At 41.8% G+C, this 23,592-nt stretch overlaps 1 protein-coding gene across 1 annotated transcript; it reads left to right on the plus strand.

Moving 5' to 3' along the window:
* Positions 1 to 15,839: 15,839 nt before the first annotated feature.
* LOC127771945 (putative lipoxygenase 5) lies at positions 15,840 to 20,459 on the plus strand. Its single transcript, XM_052297899.1, has 7 exons — positions 15,840 to 16,566; positions 17,136 to 17,654; positions 17,864 to 18,187; positions 18,350 to 18,435; positions 18,594 to 19,006; positions 19,101 to 19,367; positions 19,466 to 20,459. Exons 1-7 carry the CDS (start codon positions 16,161 to 16,163, stop codon positions 20,217 to 20,219), a joined length of 2,769 nt encoding a protein of 922 aa, XP_052153859.1. The 5' UTR covers positions 15,840 to 16,160; the 3' UTR covers positions 20,220 to 20,459.
* The last annotated feature ends 3,133 nt before the right edge of the window (positions 20,460 to 23,592 follow it).

A 23,592-nucleotide genomic window follows, 5' to 3' on the forward strand; every position in this document is an offset into this window, starting at 1 on the left:
CCGGTGCAGGGTAATTCGCACTTTTGGGAAGAGAAAGCCAGGGCAGGACAGGCATCTCCGTAGCAAAAAAGTGAACCTAATCTGCAGCCCTGAGATGATCCCAGAAATGATGGAGTACTTGAAAATAGTCCTACCACAGGGCATTGAAGTACCGGATTGAATAAATCTTTTCGTCATTTCGAGCTTTGTCAGCACAAGCTGGAAGTGCTGTACCGTATCAATCATTATCGACATGCATATGCTATGATGTACTCCCCCTCTCCCGTAAAAGTCGCATTCCAAGCATCCCAAAACAAGAATATTAGAAAAAAACTGAAACGCCTATAATTGATTTTTATGATAATAGAATATAACATCTCGGCTTTTACTTAAAAGAGTTACAACCAATTACTATTACAAACTAGCATAGGATACGTTTAGATTCATTTAGAATGTCAAATGGCAAATGGCAAAAGTTTTAGCATTGCAAAAGTACTAGTTGTTGTTTATATTCATTCTAAACTTTTACCATTCTAACACTTTTTGGCAGAGAGAGTGGTCCCAAAGCATTTTTTAGCACAATTTGCTACTACGGACTAGCAAATTGGCAAATTGCCAACTTGGCAAATTACTACGGACTAGCAATGGATCTAAACAGGGCCATAGTAGCACCCTAGAACAGAGTGTAGTCTATAATTGATATGAATGCACTCTTTTCATCTAAAATATTGCTACCTTGGGACTCGAATTTGTTTATAATATACTAGCTACATAGGGTTGTAAAAGATGATCTTTTCTTTCACTTATTTTCCTATCCTACCCTTAGCTATTTATACTACAACAACTACCTAGACCTAAAATATAATAAGGGATACTTCCTCCGTCCCGAAATTCTGGACGTTCTAAGGTTCTAAACCAAATTAGTGAGCAAACAAAATGACCAGGTTACCCTCATTCATTTGATTAAGTTATCATTTGATTTAAGTGTATATGCGTTCCCCAGAAAGGTCCAGAGATATTTTCTGATTGCAATACTCCTACAACTCAGGGACACGTGGTAGTCATAGTTCACATTGGCGCCATTGCAAAAAAAAAAAAAAAAGATTATAGAGTGCAAAGCCATCATTAGCAGACTCAAACATTTGAATTGATAAAACGACACCTTTTTTGGACAACGTTGGGATGGTAAAACAACCAGAATTTTAGGACGGAGGAAGTATTTTTTATCTTGCCCATAATTCTTAATTCCTACATATGATTTCAAGGGAGTTATATGACGGAGAGAGTAGCATGGTTGGTAGGTAGGTGAGGGATATAGGAGGGTTAAAATTTGTTTATTTTCTCGCTGGTACCGTTCGCACTTTTAGGCTATCGACGAGGTGAAGGGTGGTATGTTGGGTAGGGATCGAAGGTGGCGATGATGACATTATACACGAGAAAGTAGTCGGGAGAAGCGTGGGGGAGAACAGAAAGGGAAGAGATAAGGTTTACTGTAACGAGACAAATCTAAAAAACGATCTAGGTTATCCAAACTCTGCCTTGGAGAGGATTTTTTTTTATTGAATGTGGTATATATAGGCAGTTTATTAAATTAAAAAAAGCTTGACAGATTTTGATCCACAACAAGCTGAATTGCAAGCTATGACAACATTTTCAAGTCGATCTCAAGGACTTCCGCATGGCGGAAATGCGAAATACTGCACTCAGGCTGTGTTTAGTTTACAACAAAATTAAAAGTTTGATTAAAATTAAAATGATGTGATGGAAAAATTAAAAGTTTGTGGGTAGAAAAGTTTTGATGTGATGAAAGAATTAGAAGTTTAAAGAATTATTTTGTAACTAAACCTCAACATCCATCCGCAGAGGGAGTATACACGGTCAACGACGCGTGCTGTATCGCTGTGACACGTGACGTGTGTAGATATAATTAACAGTCAACGCGCAACGATGCGATGTTAAACATGGCGTTCGTGCGTATAATGAAGCTTTAGCCCCTCCCACAGTGGTCCGTAGTTTGTTTAGGCTTTAGCAGAAGGTTCCTGGGGCCTTCCAATGATTGATTAATCGCAATCCATGCTTAATTGGTATATTATGGGGAGGTTGTCAACGTCAGCGGGTTCGCATCATTCACTTCGCAGCCATTCGGTGCATGCACCTACTCAGCCTGTTTAATTCGCGAAATGAAAATTTTTAGATGTCATATTAGATATTTGATTGGATTTAAAAGGGGTTTTAGACATGAATAAAAAAACTGATTTCATAACTCACATGGAAACCATGAGGCGAATTTATTAAGCCTAATTAACCTATCATAAATACATATGGGATATTGTAGCACTTATAGCAAATCATGAACTAATTAGACTCAAAAGATTCGTCTCGCGATTTCTATGCAAATTGTGCAATTAGTTTTTTATTTTATCTATATTTAATACTTCATACATGTATCAAAAGCTTTGATGTGATGTTTTTGGAAAAACTTTTTGGAACTAAACAAGACCTCAGTCCATCCCATTTTAGGTTGTTATTTTAAGTGTATTTGTAGGCTTTTTATCCAACATTTGATTATTTGACTTATTTAAAAAATATGAAAAAAATTAAAAAAATTAAACATAAAATACTATTTATATTTTATCCTCTAATAATAATAAAAATATTAATCTATTTTTTTTTATAATAAGACGGTGTTAGACACGAAAGATCACAATTACATTTAAAATAGGGAGTAGCTATTGGTACAAGTGCAGATAGATCCCTCTGCATGTTCCAGTCGAGTGCACATACTTTATGACTACCGCTAGTAGCAAACCTCTACAATTTGCAAGCTTTGCAGCAGCTGGCTTTCTCTGAAAACAATGACCCGATCGGCGATCGAACCCACGGATATTGAAGAAAACATCCCAGAGTCTACGTGTGGTCCATTGGAGACGCGAGCACGAAGACGGAAACAATCCGGTATTCGAGATATGCCTTGATTCTTCTTATTCTGGTTAGCGCCAGTCCAGAACAGACGAATTATTATGTACTCCTTCCGTATTTTAACAAATGACATCTGATTTTTAAATACATGTTTAACTATTTGTTTTTTCAAAAAGTATGCAAACATATAATATATAAATCATGCTTAAAATACTTCAAATGATAAAATAACTCACAACAAAATAAATCATAATTATGTAATTTTTCTAATAAGACGAATGGTTAAATGTGTCATAAAAAGTCGACGACGTCATTTATTAAAAATGAAGGGAGTACTAAACTAACAAATTGCTATGCGTTGCAATGAAAAAAAAAATCATGATGTGCACACTGCATGCTCATGATTTAAAGAATATGTAAACTTCTCTTTCCAACACCTCTAACTGTGTAGATTCCTTTTCTACATACTTATAATATTTTACCAAATAATAATATGGATATTATTTTGTATAGACACTATTCTTTTGCAGATGTTCTTAAATTTATTGAGCATGTGAGAGTTTCACCAACACGGAGGATCCATACGTTGATCGAGGTAGTGTTGGCAGATTCACTGCCATTACCAATACTACATTTTAAGTAGTATAGATTATAGAAATAAATTAGATATTTAATAAATAATTTAAAACTAGTGATCCAAGCAACACATTAAAAAAGTTGTTTGAGAACATATATTTTTCGAAGCCACGAAGCAAATAATCCATTTAATCTAAGAAAGAACTAAACTATAATTGTGAGTACGTACTGAGAAGTATGCCAGCGTGGCAGATACATGACTATGGAAGATGGCTAAATACTGTTGTTTATAATTACGTGCACGTAGATAAACTTAATTAATAGGATCCTAGCAAAATCGTTTACTTATGGCACTCGCTGTTTGAGCATGTATAGGCACTTGTCTAGCTATACGCTCGCGCGTTTTCTATATAATAAAAGAAGAATATAACACAATTAATGATCGACCAATCACAAGCTAACGTAGCCACGTTGACATAGTGTTAAGAGTGACCGACTTTTAAAGCTAGTAACGCAAAACGTCTTTGTTAATTCAATTCCACCCACGCTATCCAACTTGTTTTAAAAAATTCAGAAAAAAAATGTAACTATGTACTTCCTCCGTCCACCTCAATAAATCACGGCCAAACGTATCATGATCTCTAAAACTAAAGTTTAACTTTAATTTTCTCATATACTATATTTTTTAGCAACAAAATCAGAATAATATGTAAGTAAATTCAAATGTTAATTTAATGATATTATTTTTATCAAATAAAATTTATTTATAATTAAATAATTATTGATCAAATATTTAAAGAGTTGAATCTTAAAATGCACGTGCGCCTTATTTAATGGGACGGAGGGAATACCTAGTTCCATCAGAACCCCAATGAAAGAAAACTCCGAATAAAGTTATTCATAAATCCAGTGCTGACATATTTGCATCGAAATGGCTATTCGTATGACCTCAACTAATATATTGGCACAACTGCTCGTTTTGTAACTTACTTTCTCGGTAAAAAAATTCATGATCAGGGTTTTTTTTTTTTTTGGATGAAGGGAGTATATAAAGAGAAGCCGAGCATAGAAATTTATGGATAAGATATGGTGCTACTGGTATGATAGGGTATAGTCATATGACTATTTGCATGGGCATGGGGATTTAGCAATCGAGGAGGCAGCTTGGAGTCCGATCATCGGACCGGGGCGCAAAGCCGTAGTTGGTCTCCTTGCAACATGTACGCGTGTGGCCTGGAGACTTCAGCTTTGCTGCCGCCCGTTGATTTTGTGTGTTTTCCCCGGTGTAAACCTCCCTTTTTTCGCATCGGTCAGTGGTTGATTCCATGTACGTGCACGCGTCGCGCATGCGCATGGCTTGGAACTTGGAACTTGTACTTTTTTGGAGGCTGGAAGCTTTGAACTTTGAACTTGGAGTTGAAACTTGAGTGATGGGGTGCTTGAATTCCGTGGGACGGAGCAAAACTAGCGACAAGATTCAATGATTAAAAATACATAAGTACTGAAATCTACTCCTATCATCCTCTCCATGCCTAAAAAAGTGCTTCCCCAGTGGCACCAACTAGTACCTTTTGGCTTTTGTCCATCATCAAAACAAAAGAAAGAGAGAAAGAAAGAAAGAAGAAAAGTTCCCTTTCTGTGCTAGTAACAACAATTTGGAGAGCACCAAATCAGCGATTAGGGACGCAATCAAGTGCTAATACCACCACACAACCAAATTCCATTATGCCCCCAATGCTTGCGATCGAGTTGGCACACGCGCGACAAAAGCTAACGTGGCAAGATCTTCTTCCTCCCCCGCGCTCGATCTGATGGCTAGATCCTGCCGCGAGCGTCGTGGGCCCCACCTGTCGGGCATACGGTTTCGACGACCCCACGCACGCACGCACGCCCGCCGCCGCCACCGCGTTGGCAGCGATCGATCCGGCGAGAAGAACAGAGAGGGAGGAGGAGGGTCCCAGCTGATTCGAGTCGCGTTTAGTCATCATATTAGTCTCTTTCTCTTTTTTTTTGTTTTTTTTTCTATTTTTCTTGGCATAAGGTAATCTGGTTGATTGTGTCGTCTAACAAATTTTTTTCTCTTATATAGTAACGTGCAATTTTTGCGTGTTTATGAAGAAAAATGAGGAGGGTACTTCCTCTGAACTCGGCGACGCGCCATTGGCTGCTCCCCCTGATGTCGCTCGCGGGTCAACACGCACTCTGATTAGTGATGTTTAACTCGGCAATGATTAGTGTGTTTAACTCGTGCGCGCACACAGCGGATGCCTGCCCGCGGGGTTTTGTCTTGTTCCGTTTTGTTTACGCGCGCTTAAACAAATGGGATTACTGTATTGTCCAGTGGCAGCTTCCGAACAAACAACTACCCCTATTTGTTGGCCTTAAAAGGAATAAGCTAAAGTCGAAACTTAAAATTTAAAACTTAATTTTAAATTTGATTCTAATATATTTCTAATGTAGTTTTATTTTTAGCGTCGCTTTTAAATCGTTAAGAATACATATGTAAGTCGCTAAAATGGTACAGTTTATAATATACTTTTGGGCAATAGGTGAGGCCCAACCACTAACAGCCCCATCGTTTGGCTGATTTGAGGAAAAAAAATGAAACGACATATTTATAAATGAAAAATATTTGTGAATAAAACTTTTATATATGTGTTCTTAACGATTTAAAAGGAAAGACTAAAAAATAAACTACGATAAAAAAAATTTAAAATCAATTTAAAATTTAAGATTAAAAATTTAAATTTTAGCTGATAAGTATAAGCACAAGTAAAAAGTGAGGTTGTAACTTGTAAGCGGCTGAGAAAAAGAAATAAAAAAAGCATCTTCTAATTTGCCCTCGCTCCTCTGTTTCTCTTACCGACCTTTCTGCTATCTGTCGAGTCACATCCGTAAGGGAAGTGTGGCTACACGATCTCCTGGGGCCTGATCGATCGATGATGTTTTGTTTGGGGATATCGATCATTGGTCCATACTATCGAGCCATATATTATACGTGGCCTAGTCCCCTGCACACATATGTAGCTTGTAGCTGGCTCCAATGCTTGACTCAACCATGCGTTGCATGCGTATCTACCTGATAGCTTCATTTGCTGTAGCTAGCTTCTTCGATCCGGGGCCCCTTCCTTCGTGGACGCAAGATCAGCTTCAGAATTATACTCCCCCTGGTTCTTAATCTATGGCATCATCGATTTTTTTTATAACTTTTAATAATAAAATTAATTCTGACTCATGCTTAAAAAACTACAGTCAGATTGTAACAATAGGGCACCTCTTTGGTTTATACTACATTTGTTTTTTTAATATACGAGCCATTGATTTTTTTTACGATGTTTAATCATTTGTTTTATTTAAAAATTTTATGCAAATAAAAAAATAAGTCAGGGTTAGATAACATTTGATGACAAATCAAACCATAGTAAAATAAATAATAATTCCATGAAAATTGTTAATAAGATAAATGTTCACATGTATAAAAAAAAATCGACGACGCCATGTACTTGAGAACAGAGGGAGAATAATCCTATCGCATGTTTGGAAAAAAAAAAAGATAATACTGCTAATTAGCCAAAAGATATCCTTGTATCTGTCACTTGCGCTTTCCGATGTTGACGATTCGTCGGTGTAACTGTAGTTGTATAGCACATGCCGATAAGAATCGAGTGAAAGTTTCTTCTAAGGAAAGATGTTTGTTTGCTCGATCATGATCCAACAATAATACAATATAGCTCCTGATCCTCTCCCACGTACCCAAGTGTCCCTCACCCACTTAAAAAATAAATCTAAGGTTATATTACTTGTTTCCTCCATCTCATAAAAAATAAATCTAAGATTATATTTGATACTTATATCTTAGTACAATAAATTTAAACATAAATCTATTCAGATTTATTGAACTAGTGTATGTCACTTCCAATTCTAAATATGTTTTCGTGGATGGAGAAAGTACACCCTATTTCTCGTGCATTTTTAGTGAGAACATATCATTTTATCCATAAATGAGAAATTCAAGTCTATTCCCTTTTTCTTAAATAATAGCACCATATTTTTACTTAATTACAGCCATTTTTTCTATGTGATTGCCATATTTCTTTTATGCAATTACCCTTTAGTTCTAATTCTTTTATATGGTGTGTACTAGAAAAAATATATTGTAATAATTGAAATTTATAATATAATTACAGTAGTACAATTTAGATTCTAGTTTGGTTTTTACTGGCTCCTTTTCTCATAGAAGTAGTTAAGAACTTTAGAAGATAGAGGAGAGCGTCAGGCACAGATTTTGGAAATACTTCCGCAAAGAATGCTCATTGAATACGCATTCTAAGTATTATGTCTTGAAGAGGACTCGGACCTTCATGCTCTTAAGAATGAAATTTCGTGTCTCACGTGTCTACTATTTCAACAACAAGGCATCTTAAAAATGAATCATATTCTATGAACGTGATATATTACAGCGTAAATTAACCCTTGAAAATGTTGTGTCATAAATACGTCTAGTCCCTTTCATTAATACGCCATTTTCTATAAAACCACATACCAATTGATGGGGTTGCTGGGAAGGTATTTTAAAGATGTGGCTTGCGATTATTTAAGAAAAAAAACTATCTGTAGAATTAAAATTTAAAACTTTTACGAACTGCAACCCAGACAAGCAGCCCCAACAACTCACACATTCATATTTGGCAAAGGAGAATAGAGGTTATTTGAATAACTCATAGCTATATGTAGGAAGATGAAAGGTTCCCGCGCTTTAGAAATGATAAAAGAGCTAGAGCTCTAATTCTGGTACTAGTGGAATTGGCGGCAAAGTACTCCCTGTGAAGTCTCGATCAACATATTATACGGAAACATATTATATGGAAGGTGTTGTAGTCTTGTTACTAGTAGTATTATTTTCAGGTGGATGGGCTCCTTTTTTTTTTCCGGTTGGGCTCTGTTCATTGCTAATTCGGAATCCACAATTGCGTACAGAAAGCTACTGTAACCTGATCTAGTAATCGTATATAATTTTCCAACAAGGCAAGTTTCGTTTAAGAAACTGTTACAAATACCCTAAATACTCTGTTTGGAGAGCTCTTTTAGCCACTATATATATTACTTTAAGAGAATCCACAGTTCTATAGCGGCGTTCTTACATATTTAAAAAACTAATAATGAAAAACATGCAAGTGGATTTTCAACATAATTTTAGTGAGAGATCAGGAATGTGCCGTTGGTTTTCATCTTTTAGAACATATGTTAGAAGACGCATTCGTGGGGTGTAAGTGTGGTGTTGCATTGTGTAGTGGTGTGCGTGCGTGCGTGCGTGTGCGTCTGCCATGTAATCTTAAAAAAATAAACAAGGATGAAAAACCTCCAAAATTAACTCTAATATTTAGTTTTATAATTTAAATTTTGATTGAATCAACAAGCAAACGATAATGTTGTACTTATTCATACTGTGAAACTTAGAAGTTGTTGAATTTACAAATAAACCTGTAGTCAAAACCTTGAAACCTTGGGTATATTTCCCTAATTTACTCTAGCGAAGTACTCACTCTGTTCTCACTTTTGACCATTTTAATTATCATAAATATTTATCACGTCATGTTTTCCCGTGGTCATGTTTCTCTCATATTCCCTTTTGAATTGTCTCCTTTCTTATTCTTTCCACCAAATATTTGGCGGGTCCAGAATGAGGATAATACGGCCATTCCATATCCAGGCAACTAAATATGAGTGTGATGATTGAAAAGTAAACATGAGCAAAGGATATTTAGGAGGTGCTTCTTAAATATCTGCTCCTAAATCATGACCAAGTCATAGTGTGATTTAGCTATCGGTAGAGCTAGCCCCAGTGTGGTACTACTATATAAAAAGTAGGAAGGTGGCCCACGCGAGCCACCATACTATCATTATAGCTGTGCCAAAACGACCCTATATCTTATAAGGGCAAACTATAGGTCGGGCATATCTCTAAAAACCATTGATTGACTTATAAGATAAGAAGATAGATCAAGGTCATATGACTTTTGAATTGACTTATGGACCGAGTGAGTAAATATCATGTATACCATTTGAACACATATCTACAATACTGCTACAAGTAAAAATTGCGATAGCAAGGAATTCAAAGTTATTGTGATCGAATCGTCTCACGAAGATGCATGATTTAGCGATAACCAAATTAAGATAGATTAACGGTTGGATTGTTTTTCCCGCCGTAGAAGTTCAAAATTGTCATACTCTTTTCCAAAGTTTTAAAGAATTTTTGTTAGGACACAAATTGCAGAGTTGCTTGGTTGGGTAGTGCAAAATATCAGCAATTGATTGAAGCTATTCTTTTTCTTTTTCACATATTTGATTGTTTTCTTCGAAACACCTCAGCTACCTCAGGTATGATGCTTCGTCATGCATGAAGAAGGTAAATGTGCACACGTGTGAGGTCTTTAGAATTTTTTTTTCACAAAAGATAGATATGACAGTCTTGTTAATAGATCTTAATATGTCTAGTTAATAGGTACATCAGTTTAAATGAAAACCGACATCAAAATATTTTTATTAAAAATTATTATAAATATTAGGTTCATTAATTAATGTAAAAAATTAGTTAATATACATCGTACTGGTACAGAATATAATTACGTAACATTTATATTGAACAACGTATTTTTAAAATTTTGATATAAAATAATGGTTTGATATAATAGGTACTAAAAAATATTATATTTTTAATATAAAGGGTAAAATAATATAGTTTTATACAATTTATTTTTCAAACATTGTGGAGCTAATTTAGACATATATATATATATGATAATATATATAATCTATGTTTATAAAGTTATAATTTCTTAAAATTTATTATCACTAATAATAATTACAATTTTGTCTATACACGGAGAAGAGAAGGAAGAAAATGTACGTTTTTAATGATATATGTAATTTATATTTCTATGTCTTTTTCCACTTTATCTTTTTAAATATACGTTACAATTGTGTGTGTGTGTGTGTGTGTGTGTGTGTGTGTGTGTGTGTGTGTGTGTGTGTGTGTCTATATATATATATATATATATATATATTCGGCTTTTTTATAAGTAGTACGTACGTGCCTTTCTCTTGTCGGTGCGCTAAGGGAGATTATGAGAGAGATTATTAATAGGATTTAATCTAATGGTCTGAGATAACGGATCCATCAATTTAAATAAAAATTGATGGCTAGATATTTTATTTTTTTCTCACATTTTCTAGAATTTTTTTTCTAATTTATTAGAGTATTTTTACAACTTTAAATATAGTTAATATGAATATTGATTTTCTATCTCATGTAATGGTTAAAATTAATGTATTCACCGATTTAATGAAAAATTAATAGAATTTTTCTAATTTATTATAACGCCATGTGACAACTTAATTAGGAGCATTTTTAGAGCATTTACATTATACATGCCCTTATGAGTTCCACGTGATGACTTGAGAGCATTTGTAGGAAGTTTAGATGTTAGTTGCCTTCTAATCTAGGCCATTCATTTTCTTTAAAATCCATGCAGTTTTTTAAAGGAGGGTAACGTATGTACACCGGATATTTTTTTTTGGCTTTTTTTTATTTATATGTACGTGGAATATTTTTTTGGGAGGAATTATTTTTTAATAGATTGATCTAATGCTATAAAATAACTAAAAATCGAAGATCGGAATTTGTAGAATTTCCTATTATAATTACATAATTTTTATACGAAGATGAATGATCAAATATACACCCAAATAGTGTCAATAGCATAAAAAAGTAGAGGTTGTAGGGTAAAAAAGGTTAAATGGGGGAGTGAAAGAAAGGTGGGTACGTACCTTTCCTTGGGTACAAACGGGATGAAGCAGGTGCACGTACATGCACGCGGGTGAGATGAGAGAGAGGGACTAACTTTTTTTTAATCTAATCTAATGGTGGACCTGCTAATTTACATCTCACGTAGTAAAAAAATTATTCGGTGAATAATAGAGTACTTTTTGGCTTTCTTCATGTGAATAGTACTATATATTTATACGTATATAGGATATTCTTTTTGGTCTGGAAGGTTTTTTTATAGATCTAAAATCAAGGATTGAATGTTTTATTTTTATTCTCAGAATTACCTATTATAACTATACAATTTTTATATAAAATAAATGATCAAATATACGCTCAAATGTCAATGGCATAAAAATGAGGTGAAATAAATATATTGTAGGGTATTCTAGATAAAATTAAATAAAAAAGTTTGAACGGGGGATGGGGGAGTAAAAAAAAGGTGGGGCATGTATATTACCTGCGTTCAATCGGTCGAGATGAGGGAGGCGTACGTACGTGCTGTGAGATGAGGGGGAGGACTAACTTTTTTTTTAATCTAATCAAATTTAATGGTCTAAAATATTAGACTCACCTGTTTAAGTGAAAATCGAGGGCTAGATGTTTCTTATATATTAAAATATCATGTGGCGATCTAGGAGCGTTTTTAGGAGTCCCACGTGACGGCTTGAGAGCGTTTGTAGGAAGTTTAATGGACTTTTAGTATATAATAGATAGATAGATAGATAGATAGATAATATATAGATAGATAGATGGCTAGCATTTGATCCATCGCCATAAATTACGTAAAGATATTTTTCCTTTTGCAAGAAACATGCAGGTCGTACATGTTCTTTTGAGGTTTTAGCCAGCTAACTATGAACAATTGTGGATGCCCAACCGCATATACCGAGTCCACACTGATGACAGACAACTTACCTATCCCGTTAGGAAAAAAAAAAAAGTCCCTGATGAGCGTACCAATTCGAGTAATCTCTATCGCCATCCATGTTGTACAGATAAAAATCATGATTAATGCATACGCTATTTGTCACAGTGGTCCGTGTATCTAACTTAAAGAAAGAATTAATGGCAGTTGTTTTTTGGGTGGTGATCTAGTAGTGATATGCCCAAAAGGTTGTGCAAACGCATTCATTGTGTTTGATTGGGATGGATATAGTACTGGATTTACTTAATTTGGAAATCAAGACAGATAGTAAAAGGTATATCTTGAAGGTTGAAGCTTAGAACATTCAGGAAATTTTGAGGAAAAGAGATACTAAACTGATCAATAGACCTTTTCCAAGTATATAAGAAATGCACAATGTGGTCATGCCAAATTGGAAGTGAGATGCAACTTTCTTTCCTTTAACAGGCCTACAAATTCCACTAATCCGTCGATCACTAAAGCATAAAATCGCATTGCTATACAAATGAAGATTAAGTGCAGGCACACAACATGAGAAAGCCATTGACACATGATTAATTAAGTTTTAATCATTAAAAACTCGAAAATAAATTTATTTAGTAATTTAAAGCAATTTTTATATAGAATGTTTTTACACAAAACATATTGTTTAGCAGTTCGAAAAACGTATCAACGAAAATTAAGGTAAAATTTATATTTTAATTAGAAAAGAACGGACCACAATATGCACTTTGGATTAAATTTTGTCCGTGCATGTGGTTTTACAGCACAAGTTTTTTTTTTCTCAATAGCTAGATATTTATCTAGAGAATTGCAAAAGAAAAAAAATCAACAATCTGTAGTGCAGTGAAGAATATAATTCCCCTTTCTTTACCTTGATCATCTTGTTGAAACATCTATATTACTTAAAATTTTGCTTAGAGCAAGGTTACTAATATTTCTAGTTCTAAAGTTTAACACATCATCTACACAACTCTAATATAGTTAGCCTATCTATAATATAGTTTTACATAAATATATATTACACCATCAATACTTGGCTCACCTCTCATATATACGCACATTATTTTAATTCCGTGTTGCGGCTGACTAGATATATAGTCCGCTTCTCTCTCCTCTTCTCTCTCATCCACTTATACTTGTAGTTAACATATAACCTCTTAATTGGAAAAAGAACATGGGGATTCACATTCATAGATGACTCTTCACTAGGTTTCAAACCCATTATGCTTCCTCTGAAATATTTACTAAAATGTTTTAGATAAGATTAAGAATTTATCATCAGATTCCGTTTATTTGAGCTTTGTGTCTTTTTTAAATAGAACATGCTCACGGAGTACCTACTTGTGAAGTTTTGATGTCCACAAAACCATAGTGATATGTGCATGCGTATGTCTTCCTCACAATAGCAAAGTAACCTGCTTCAAGGCCCGTTTTAATTAGATACGTACGATTTAAAATTTGCCACTTTTATAATATGTCATTACAATTTACGTATTTTTAACAATGTCATTGCTACTTGTTTGTAATATCAGTGGTACCATTAAGATACGTATTTTGCATGTATTAGACAAAAATGTCATCATCTTCTATTTCTCTCTTCCCTCATCCTCTTCTCTTTCTATGCTCATGCTCTTCTCAAACCCAAATCTTGTCGCTGGTGACGCCTCCCCGCTGTTCCCCAACTGGGTCGACCCATACGCGTTCGTACAGGAAGTTCGGAGCACCAGACAAAACCACGCAGGTCCACCGAGGCTCTTCACGAAGGCCTTCCTCACTATGTAGGGTGTCGAGGTGGTCATCGGCGACGAGGTTGACGAGACAACTGTTGGACCAGAGGAGGCGATGGTGGTGTGGTGAGGGAGGAAGGGAGGTGAAGGAGCTCGCCGGAGAGAAGTGACCACTCTTTGCCGCTCTTTCCTTGGTCATAGCCACTGACCAGGCCTGCTCACAGTGAGGAGAGGCGGCTGGATCTGGGACACCGTCGTCGCCATCTCCATCAGGTGCCAGGCACCCTTTTCCTTGTTTTCGCCTTGCTAACCATGGAGAGGGACTAGGGGAAGGAGCCGCAATGTTGGGGCATTTGGAGGAAGACGTTGTTGGCGGCGAGGACTGAGGGCCCCACTGTGACATCGTCGTTCATGTGGAGCTCCGCGCAGGAGGAGGCCGATGGCGGTGCGAGGTGGAGGGAGACACAGACGTCTCGGGCAAAGGAGTGTTGGAGAGGGAGGAGGCAGCGATTTGTGGTGGCCATGTCCATCGCCGTCGTCACCCTTGTCGCCATCGTCATGGAACTATCGTTGGTCTTTAATGTCGTGGAGGGGAGGAGGAAGGAGAAATGGAAAAAATGAAGAAGGAAGAAGGGGAAAGAGGGCAGTTTGGTCCAATTTTTTTTATGTAAATGTATCCAAAGGGTAAGTAGTGGCATATTTTGAATATGTGTAAAATTATAATGGCACGGTTCCAAATAGGTGAATACTAGTGGCATATTTTGAAACCAATATTTTTTTTTGGCATGGATCTAATTAACCCTTAAAACAATCATACTCTTTAAAATTCCAATCGCATTGTGCTTCCTCTCACCAGCCGATACGTTATCAATCAGACAACCACCTCCTCAATCTGGATGAAATATTTTTTTTCTGACCACACACCAACGGGAAACTATTTTCATTCTCCTAAGGGGATGTTTTCTCATTTGCTTAAAAACCATGTAGACGGTTATGGAAAATTCTATAAAAATAATGAAAATATTCACACATCATATCTATACAGCTTCATAAAATCTTTGGTTCAAACTCAATCACACGTCAAAGATATAGAAAAGACAAATTCAGCGTATGAATAATAGCGTACCATTCACATCTAAATTTGTCAATTTTGGGCCTGTTCACTTTGGTGCCATTTTCAACCTTACCAAATTTTAGTAAAGTCGCCAAAAAAGTAGCTACATTTAGTTTGCTGCCAAATTTTGGTAACTATATAAGAAATCCTGCCAAAATTTTGGCAAGTTACCAAAATTTTAGCATTTACCAAAATTTAGTAAGGTTTTTTTGACAGCAAAGTAAACAGGTCCTTTGTTTCTAAATGTGTAAGTCGAATTTGAACTTGATTTCTAGTGGATATATAGATATCACAATACTCAATATTGTTATATTTTTTTAATATTTATTTACAACTATTTATATCGAATTTGGAAGGAAAAAAAAGTATACAGACGAAACATCTAGAATCCACCCCCACACACCAACAGCTAATCAGGGGTCTCGTCTCTGATCCTAGGCCGTCACCACGATCTGGGCGCCCCACCCCAAAAAAATGCCCTGGGTCCCCTGCCGCTAACTACCCGGCGATGGCCCCCCCGCCGTTGGCTGCGTCGCCGTCATTACTCATCATCAGTGCGCTCCTCAGCTCTCCCCCCCCCCCCCCCCCCCCCCCCCCCCCTCTCCTCTCCTCTCCTCTCCGGTTTTTCGTTCAAGTGTACCGGGGTGCCGCACACACGTCGCTGTCCCGATCAACACACCACCCCGTTCACCACACCGCTCGGCGCAACGCTCACCTGCGTCGAAGCCGCGGCTTTCTTTTATTTCTACCGTTCGGTTCGGTCAGATCAACGAGCGCGAACGGTTCTGTGTATGGAACACGTGTGCGCTTGTCTCCCCCGTCTTTTGTTCTGTTCTCGGTTACTCCACTGTTGCTAGTTGCTACTCCTGCCTGTGCCGCTCGGGCTACTCGTCTTCTCGTCTCGTCCTCTCGCCACGCGAGGGATCGAGCCCTATATATTGCGCGCTTCCCCCACTCGCGCAGAAAGGTAGAAGAGAAGAGAGAGGGAGGGAGAGAGAAAAGATATAGTAGTAGTAGTCTCTCATCATCAAGAAATAGTTTCTCTTTTCACATCGCGAGTGTCGTGTGTTCGAGTATTCGGATTGACCTGTAGCGTAGGGGATTTCTATGGCGTCGTTGGAATTGCTGGGGAGGAGGATGTCGTCGTGCTCGTGGGGAGGGGGATCGGCGGCGGCGATGAGGGGAGGGGCGGGGATGTGTTTCGCGAGCATGGAGGCGGCGGGGAGCAGGGGGATGGGGAAGGGGGCGAGTAGTAGGAGGACGGCGAGGTCGACGGCGCCGGTGGGCGCGCTGGTGGAGCGGGTGGTGGTGGCGCCGGCGCCGGTGGAGCAGCAGCGCGGGGCGGGGCGGCCGGAGGCGCACCCGCAGAGCGTGGCGGCCAGGGCCGTGATGACCGTGCGGCGGAGGCGCAAGGAGGACGCCAAGGACCGCTTCGCCGAGCAGCTCGACGCCCTCGCCGACAGGGTCGGCCGCAGCGTCCTCCTCGAGCTCGTCAGCACGGAGACCGACCCAAGTAAGCTCTCTCTCTCTCCCTCTCTCTCTTCCACCCCCACACATCCTCCTCCGCCGCCGCCTTCACCGCGGCGGCGGCGGCGCAGGTGGCACGAAGCTTCTTCTTCCAACATAGTACCATACCTTTTTTTCTCCATCGGTTTTTAGAATTCCATGCCCCTCGCGTTGCATCTTTGAATTGTTCTCGCGAAATTCGCTTCCCCCTCTTGCCCCCTCGCTTTTTTCTTCTCTTCTCTTTCTTCTCCCCCTCGCTTTCCCATTCGCTCGCGCTGCTTCATCGGCTTCATGGAAGAAGCTGCAGCGGCGAATATTCCAGCTGTTCCATCTTGACCTGTGGCGTTTGTCCTCGAGTCGTCCTCTGTCCAAATGGGCCATCAAGCACCTGTCTGTTGATTTAATTTTGATCCATTTCTTTTCTCTGCAAGTTGCCATTATTTTTTCTCTCTCACATGCATGTGGTGGCAGTAGTACGAGGCATCGATCGAAATTAATCAGGCTATTATCGATCGGAATTGATCATGTGATGCACGCATTGATCGTGAGTGTATCTTTTGGTTTGGGGTTTTGCAGGGAAGGGGACGCCAAAGAAGAGCAAGCCGTCGGCGCTGGTGGGGTGGTTCGACAAGAAGGACGTCAAGGCGGAGCGCGTGGTGTACACGGCGGAGTTCGCCGTCGACGCCGGGTTCGGCGAGCCGGGCGCGGTGACCGTGCTCAACCGCCACCAGCGGGAGTTCTACATCGAGAGCATCGTCGTCGAGGGGTTCCCGACCGGCCCGGCGCACTTCACCTGCAACTCGTGGGTGCAGCCCACGCGCGTGAGCCGCGACCGGCGCGTGTTCTTCAGCAACCGGCCGTACCTGCCGTCGGAGACGCCGCCGGGGCTGAGGGAGCTCCGGCTCCGGGAGCTCGCCGACCTCCGCGGCGACGGCACCGGCGAGCGGAGGATCACCGACCGGGTGTACGACTACGACGTGTACAACGACCTGGGCAACCCGGACAAGGGCGTCGCCTCCGCCCGCCCCGTCCTCGGCGGCGAGCAGATGCCGTACCCGCGGCGGATGCGCACCGGCCGTCCCAGCACCGCCACAGGCAAGTCAACAAACACTTCCCACCACCACCACCACCACCACCACAGTCGCGGCGCCATCGTGCCATAAATTCAGCGACAGCAACGATGGCCTCCCCGACATGGCGGGAATGGGGAGATGGAGCCGTCCTCTCCTCCCCCCGACGCGTCGCTTTCCGTATCCGAACCACTCGATCGCTGACGTTGACGCCGCCATTACTTTGTGCCGCAGACGCGAGCGCGGAGAGCAGGGTGGAGTACCCGGAGCCCATCTACGTGTCGCGGGACGAGGAGTTCGAGGAGGGCAAGAACGAGATGCTGTCGGAGGGCGCGATCAAGGCGCTGCTCCACAACTTCATGCCGCTGCTCGTCTCCTCCGTCTCGCCGGACATCCGCGACTTCGCCGGCTTCCACGACGTCGACAACCTCTTCAAGGAGGGCCTCCGCCTCAAGCAGGCGCTCCACGACCAGCTCTTCCAGAAGATCCCCTTCGTCCGCAAGATCCAGGAGAACAGCGAGGGCCTCCTCCGCTACGACACCCCCGACATCATCAAGAGTAAGCCACGTACCGCCACTCTCTCGGTCATTGGGTGCTCGTCCATGCCTCCCCCATGGCGACGATACGGTTGATACGATACGATACGGATACGGATTTGCACGGCATTGTTTGTACTGACGCTGTCGTTGAATTTTTGTTTGTTTTCTTGGCGTGTTGCAGAGGACAAGTTCGCGTGGCTGCGTGACGACGAGTTCGCGAGGCAGGCGCTTGCCGGCATCAACCCCGTCAACATCGAGCGTCTCCAGGTAAGCCGTCGCGCTCACGACCAACACGGCAAAACTCTGCAACTTCCAAAGCAGAGCTCGCACGAGTTTGTAGTATTAGCTGTTGCTGTCCATGTGCAACACAGTGGAGCTGATTGGTGGTCGCCGTTTTTTTTTATTTTTACTCTTTGCGCGCACAGGCGTTCCCGCCGGTGAGCAAGCTCGACCCGGCCGTGTACGGCCCGCCGGAGTCGGCGATCACGGAGGAGCACATCATCGGGCACCTCGACGGCATGTCGGTGCAGGAGGCGGTGGAGGGGAGCAGGCTGTACATGCTGGATTATCACGACATCTTCCTCCCGTTCCTGGACAGGATCAACGCCCAGGACGGCCGGAAGGCGTACGGCACGCGCGCGGTCTTCTTCCTGACGGCCGCCGGCACGCTGAAGCCGATCGCCATCGAGCTGTGTCTGCCGCCGATGACAGACGGCTGCAAGCGCGCCAAGCGGGTGTTCACGCCGCCGGCCGACGCCACCAGCAACTGGCTGTGGCAGCTCGCCAAGGCACACGTCTGCTCCAACGACGCCGGCGTTCACCAGCTCATCAACCACTGGTAAGTGCTAAAATCCTCTCGACGCAGAATTCAATTAGCATCGCATCAGAATTCAGAAATGGGAGCAGACGAATTGAGCCTTTCGTGTACTCAGGTTGAGGACGCACGCGTGCATGGAGCCGTTCATCATCGCGGCGCACCGGCAGATGAGCGCGATGCACCCCATCTTCAAGCTGCTCAAGCCGCACATGCGGTACACGCTCAAGATCAACGCGCTGGCGCGGCAGATCCTCATCAATGGCGACGGCGTCATCGAGTCGGGCTTCACACCCGGCAACGTCTGCATGGAGATGAGCGCCTTCGCCTACCGGGAGCTATGGCGGCTGGACCAGGAGGGCCTCCCCGCCGACCTCATCCGAAGGTACACGTTGAAATGTTTGCGTTCTTGCAGTGACCACAATGCGGTGCGAGTGCAACGGCGGTGGCTAAATTTGTTTGGTGTTTGGTTGTGTCGTGTAGAGGCATGGCCGTGGAGGACCCGAGCCAGCCGCACGGGCTACGGCTGCTCATCGAGGACTACCCGTACGCCGCCGACGGGCTGCTCCTCTGGTCGGCGATCTCGCGGTGGTGCGAGGCGTACGTGGCGGCCTACTACCCGAGCGACGAGGCCGTGCAGGCGGACTACGAGCTGCAGTCGTGGTACGCCGAGGCCGTGCAGAGCGGGCACGCGGACAAGCGCGGCGCGCCGTGGTGGCCGCGCCTCTCGACGCCCGGCGACCTGGCCTCCCTGCTCACCACCCTGGTGTGGCTCTGCTCGGCGCAGCACGCGGCGCTCAACTTCGGGCAGTACCCGCTCGGTGGCTACATCCCGAACCGCCCGCCGCTGATGCGCCGCCTGGTGCCCGCCGAGGGCGACCCGGAGTACGCGCACCTCGTCGCCGACCCGCACCGCTTCTTCCTCTCGGCGCTGCCCAGCCTGACGCAGACCACGACGTTCATGACCGTCATCGACACGCTGTCCACGCACTCCGCCGACGAGGAGTACCTCGGGGAGCGCCCCGACGAGGCGTGGACGGCCGACCCGGCGGCGCTGGCGGCCGCGCGGGAGTTCGCGGCCGACGTGCGCCGCGCCGAGGAGGAGATCGAGCGGCGCAATGCCGACCCCTCCCGGCGCAACCGTTGCGGCGCCGGCGTGCTGCCGTACGAGCTGATGGCGCCGTCGTCCGGACCGGGCATCACCTGCCGGGGCGTGCCAAACAGCGTAACTATATAGACGTTATTATTGCGATTTGCGCGAATTTTTCGCGGTCATTATACAGGGAGAAATTTGGGCGAAAGTAAATGATTTTGCTGCAAATTTTTCTTCGGATAGGTCGATTGCTAAGTTTTCGGCTCAAATAGGAAAATATTGATTTTTTGTCGAAAGGTGGACATTTGATATTGTAGATTGTAAATAATCTGGTATAGTCAATAGGAAAATAAGTGGAATATAGAGAATCTCATGATATTTTTCAAGTATTCTTGTCAATTCCCATGATGTTGTTTTGTTGTTGTCAAGATCAGGTATTCACGAGTAATCATTAAAATCTTCTTTTAAGAAACTCTGTACAAACAACACACCCATCTTTATGAGTATATTCGAAAAGGCTATATTAGCATATATTAAAATTGATAAGGTACGTGTCTCATTGTTATAAGCTAAATCTAGAATTTACTTAGGTGGATTAATTCCACCACAACAATCAATTGATCTACACACACCTCTATGGCTTCCTTCGGGAGTAGTAGTTGGTAACCCCTTCCCCGGCATGAAAATAAAGCCTACATTATTAAATAATTAATTTAGTATTAACTATTTTTTAAAAAATAAATTAATATAATTTTTTAAAACAACTTTTGTATAGAACTTTCTTTTAAAAAAACACACCGTTTAACAGTTTAAAAATCATGCGGGGAAAAAACAAAAGAGGTAAGTGGGAAAATTGAGGAAGAACATAGCTTTTAAATCATTAAAATCTGCACTAAACGCTACTCCCTCTCCCTCTGTCCCAAAATATAGCTATTTCTAGCACAGTGTCTTGTCCCAAAATAAAGCTATTTCTTCACATACCTCCTCCTCTCAACAAATCACAACCATTCTTCTTTCCTACTTTCTATTTTCAACCCAAGCACATACTTCCTCCAATCATTCTCACCTACTCGTGCCAACCTCAAAAATAGCTTTATTTTGGGATGGAGGAAGTATTAACAATGATCGCGTCCAATCAACAGTCAAACTGATCTCAGAAAACAGATAAAAGCCCAGAAGATGGCGAAGTGCAGTTCAGTGTGCCGCCAAGCCTACAGTGTGGTATTGTTGACGTTAAAAATGAGCCCAGAAGATGCCCATCCAGTCATTTATCTGGACTGAGAGCATGAAAAGTTTATTTATCCTGATAGACCAAAATCTTGCTCAGATTGATCTGCCTTTTATGGGGGTTTATAAAAAGTTATTCGATTGGTAGAAAATTATACTTCCAATCAAGCATCAAGCATAATTAATAAAATTTCTCCCGTAAGAAACTAAGAGCAAGTTTAATAGTATAGCCCATTAATAGCTCTAAATCATCTATAGCCAATGCAATAACCAATTCATACAACATTGCTTACTATTCTATTAATATATAGTTCCATCCGTCATACACACATTACGTTTTTAAGTCCATGCTTCTATGTTTATAGAAGTTTTGTAGCCTGCTATTATACCTGCTCTAATACAATTCCATAGGAAACTAATCGCCAAAGGAAATCATGTCTTACTCTCGACTAAAGAAAATAATTGTATGGAAAGTTGAATGCAAAAGCCACATATGAGATGGCGAGTGCCTGAATCTTTGCCCAATTCCTCTCGCAGACAACGCTATTGAAAAGAACGCATCAGAGACTCTAATTTATTGCCTTAGCAAAGGAGATTGTTGTTAAGATTTGCATCGTTATAATCCTCGGATAGTTATGTTAGGTTAATGTCGCTAATTGCCGTTCACAATGGTCGCGTCCAGTCACAGGCTCACAGCTTCAATCAACAGCTCTTCAAACGGGTAAATAAGCCGAGAAGATGGCCGGCCCAATACAGGCAGTATAGCCCCACCCATAAAACAAAACAGTGAGGTATCGTTGACGTTCGAGTTTCATTATCTGCCAACAGCGAGGAGTCGTTGATAACAAGTTATCCTGAAGGAGAAGAACTTCCTCAGATTGATCTGCCAACAGCGCGAGGAGTCGTTGATAAAAGTTGAAGGAGAAGAACTTCCTCAGATTGATCTGCCTTTCGTTAAAAAGTGATTCAGTTAATAGAAGACCGTATTACCAATCAACGCTTTCGACTTAAAATCCGAAAGTTAAAATACTAACTCAGAAAACATATCTCGACTGAACATCCATTAGAACAACCGAGAGAAAATAACCTTCTAAAAAAACAACCGAGAAAACATTGATAAGAGGGAACTGTATGGACAAGTTGAATGCAACAAGCCATATATGAGATGGCGAGTGCCAGAATCTTTGCCCGATTCGTTTCGGCAACGTACAGCGCTGACAACGCTATTGAAATGAGCGCATCAGAGACTCTAATTTATTGCCTTGCAAAAAATAAAGCACAGCAAGTGAAAAGAAAATTCAAACAAAAACGATAGATCAATATGAGAACGCTCTAAGATGGCATTAGACTCACGAAATCTTTGTGCAATCAACACGAGGTATGATTGATTCAGAGTTTGATGGTATAAAGAGCAAATCATCATCGCCTAATGCACAACTCCAGGCATCGCATCAAAAAGTAAAAGAAAAGAGGAAGATGGATTGAGAACAAAAGAAAAGAAACCACCAAAGATCTGAATATAGCGATAGAAGCTAGAAGAGGATCGGCGGACGCTGGCGGAAGACGGCGGCTCGGGGAGCTCCTATGACATCAGGCGGCTTATATAGATGGGAAGCCGGAGGGGGGGGGGGGGGGGGGGTATGAAACCCTAAAGGCCATGATTTGACATATTTACCCCTGCCGAGTTGTAGCCCACATGCGGCCCAGTTGGACCAATGAGCCCATGCAAACTATACGGGCCTGGATGAGCTAACGAGTCAACCAAAGAATAAGTTCACTTTGTGACCCTCAAAAGTGATCGAAATCTAATCCATAACCCTAACCACAAAACCAGATATCTCGACCCCTTAACTCTTAAAACCGGTGCAATATGACTCCCTCGGTGGTTTTGGAGGACAGTTTCGCTGACGTAGCGCCTATGTGGCCTCCCAGTCATCAAATAAATTAAAAAAATAAAGTAAGGCCCACATGTGACTCTCCTCCTATTTTCTCTTTCTCTGTTGGCAGCGGTGGCGGGAGGACGAGGGGAGCGGCGGTTGGCGGCATCGGGGCGCAGCGCGGCGGCTCGGCCGCGGAGGCTCGTGGCAGTGGGAGGACGAGTGGAGCGGCGGCGACGGCTGGTGGCAAGCTCCCATCGGGGCGCAGCGAAACCGAGGGCGACGGTTGGCGTCTGGGACGACGAGCCAAGGAGGACGACGGCAATAAACATTTCTCCTCCGCCTTCGAACCCCACTGCAAACCGCCACCGTCCTCCATGCGCCGCCGCCGCCCGGCGAAGCTCTCGTGGCGC

The sequence above is a fragment of the Oryza glaberrima genome, chromosome 4 (assembly GCF_000147395.1).
Source record: "Oryza glaberrima chromosome 4, OglaRS2, whole genome shotgun sequence".
NCBI lineage: Eukaryota > Viridiplantae > Streptophyta > Magnoliopsida > Poales > Poaceae > Oryza > Oryza glaberrima.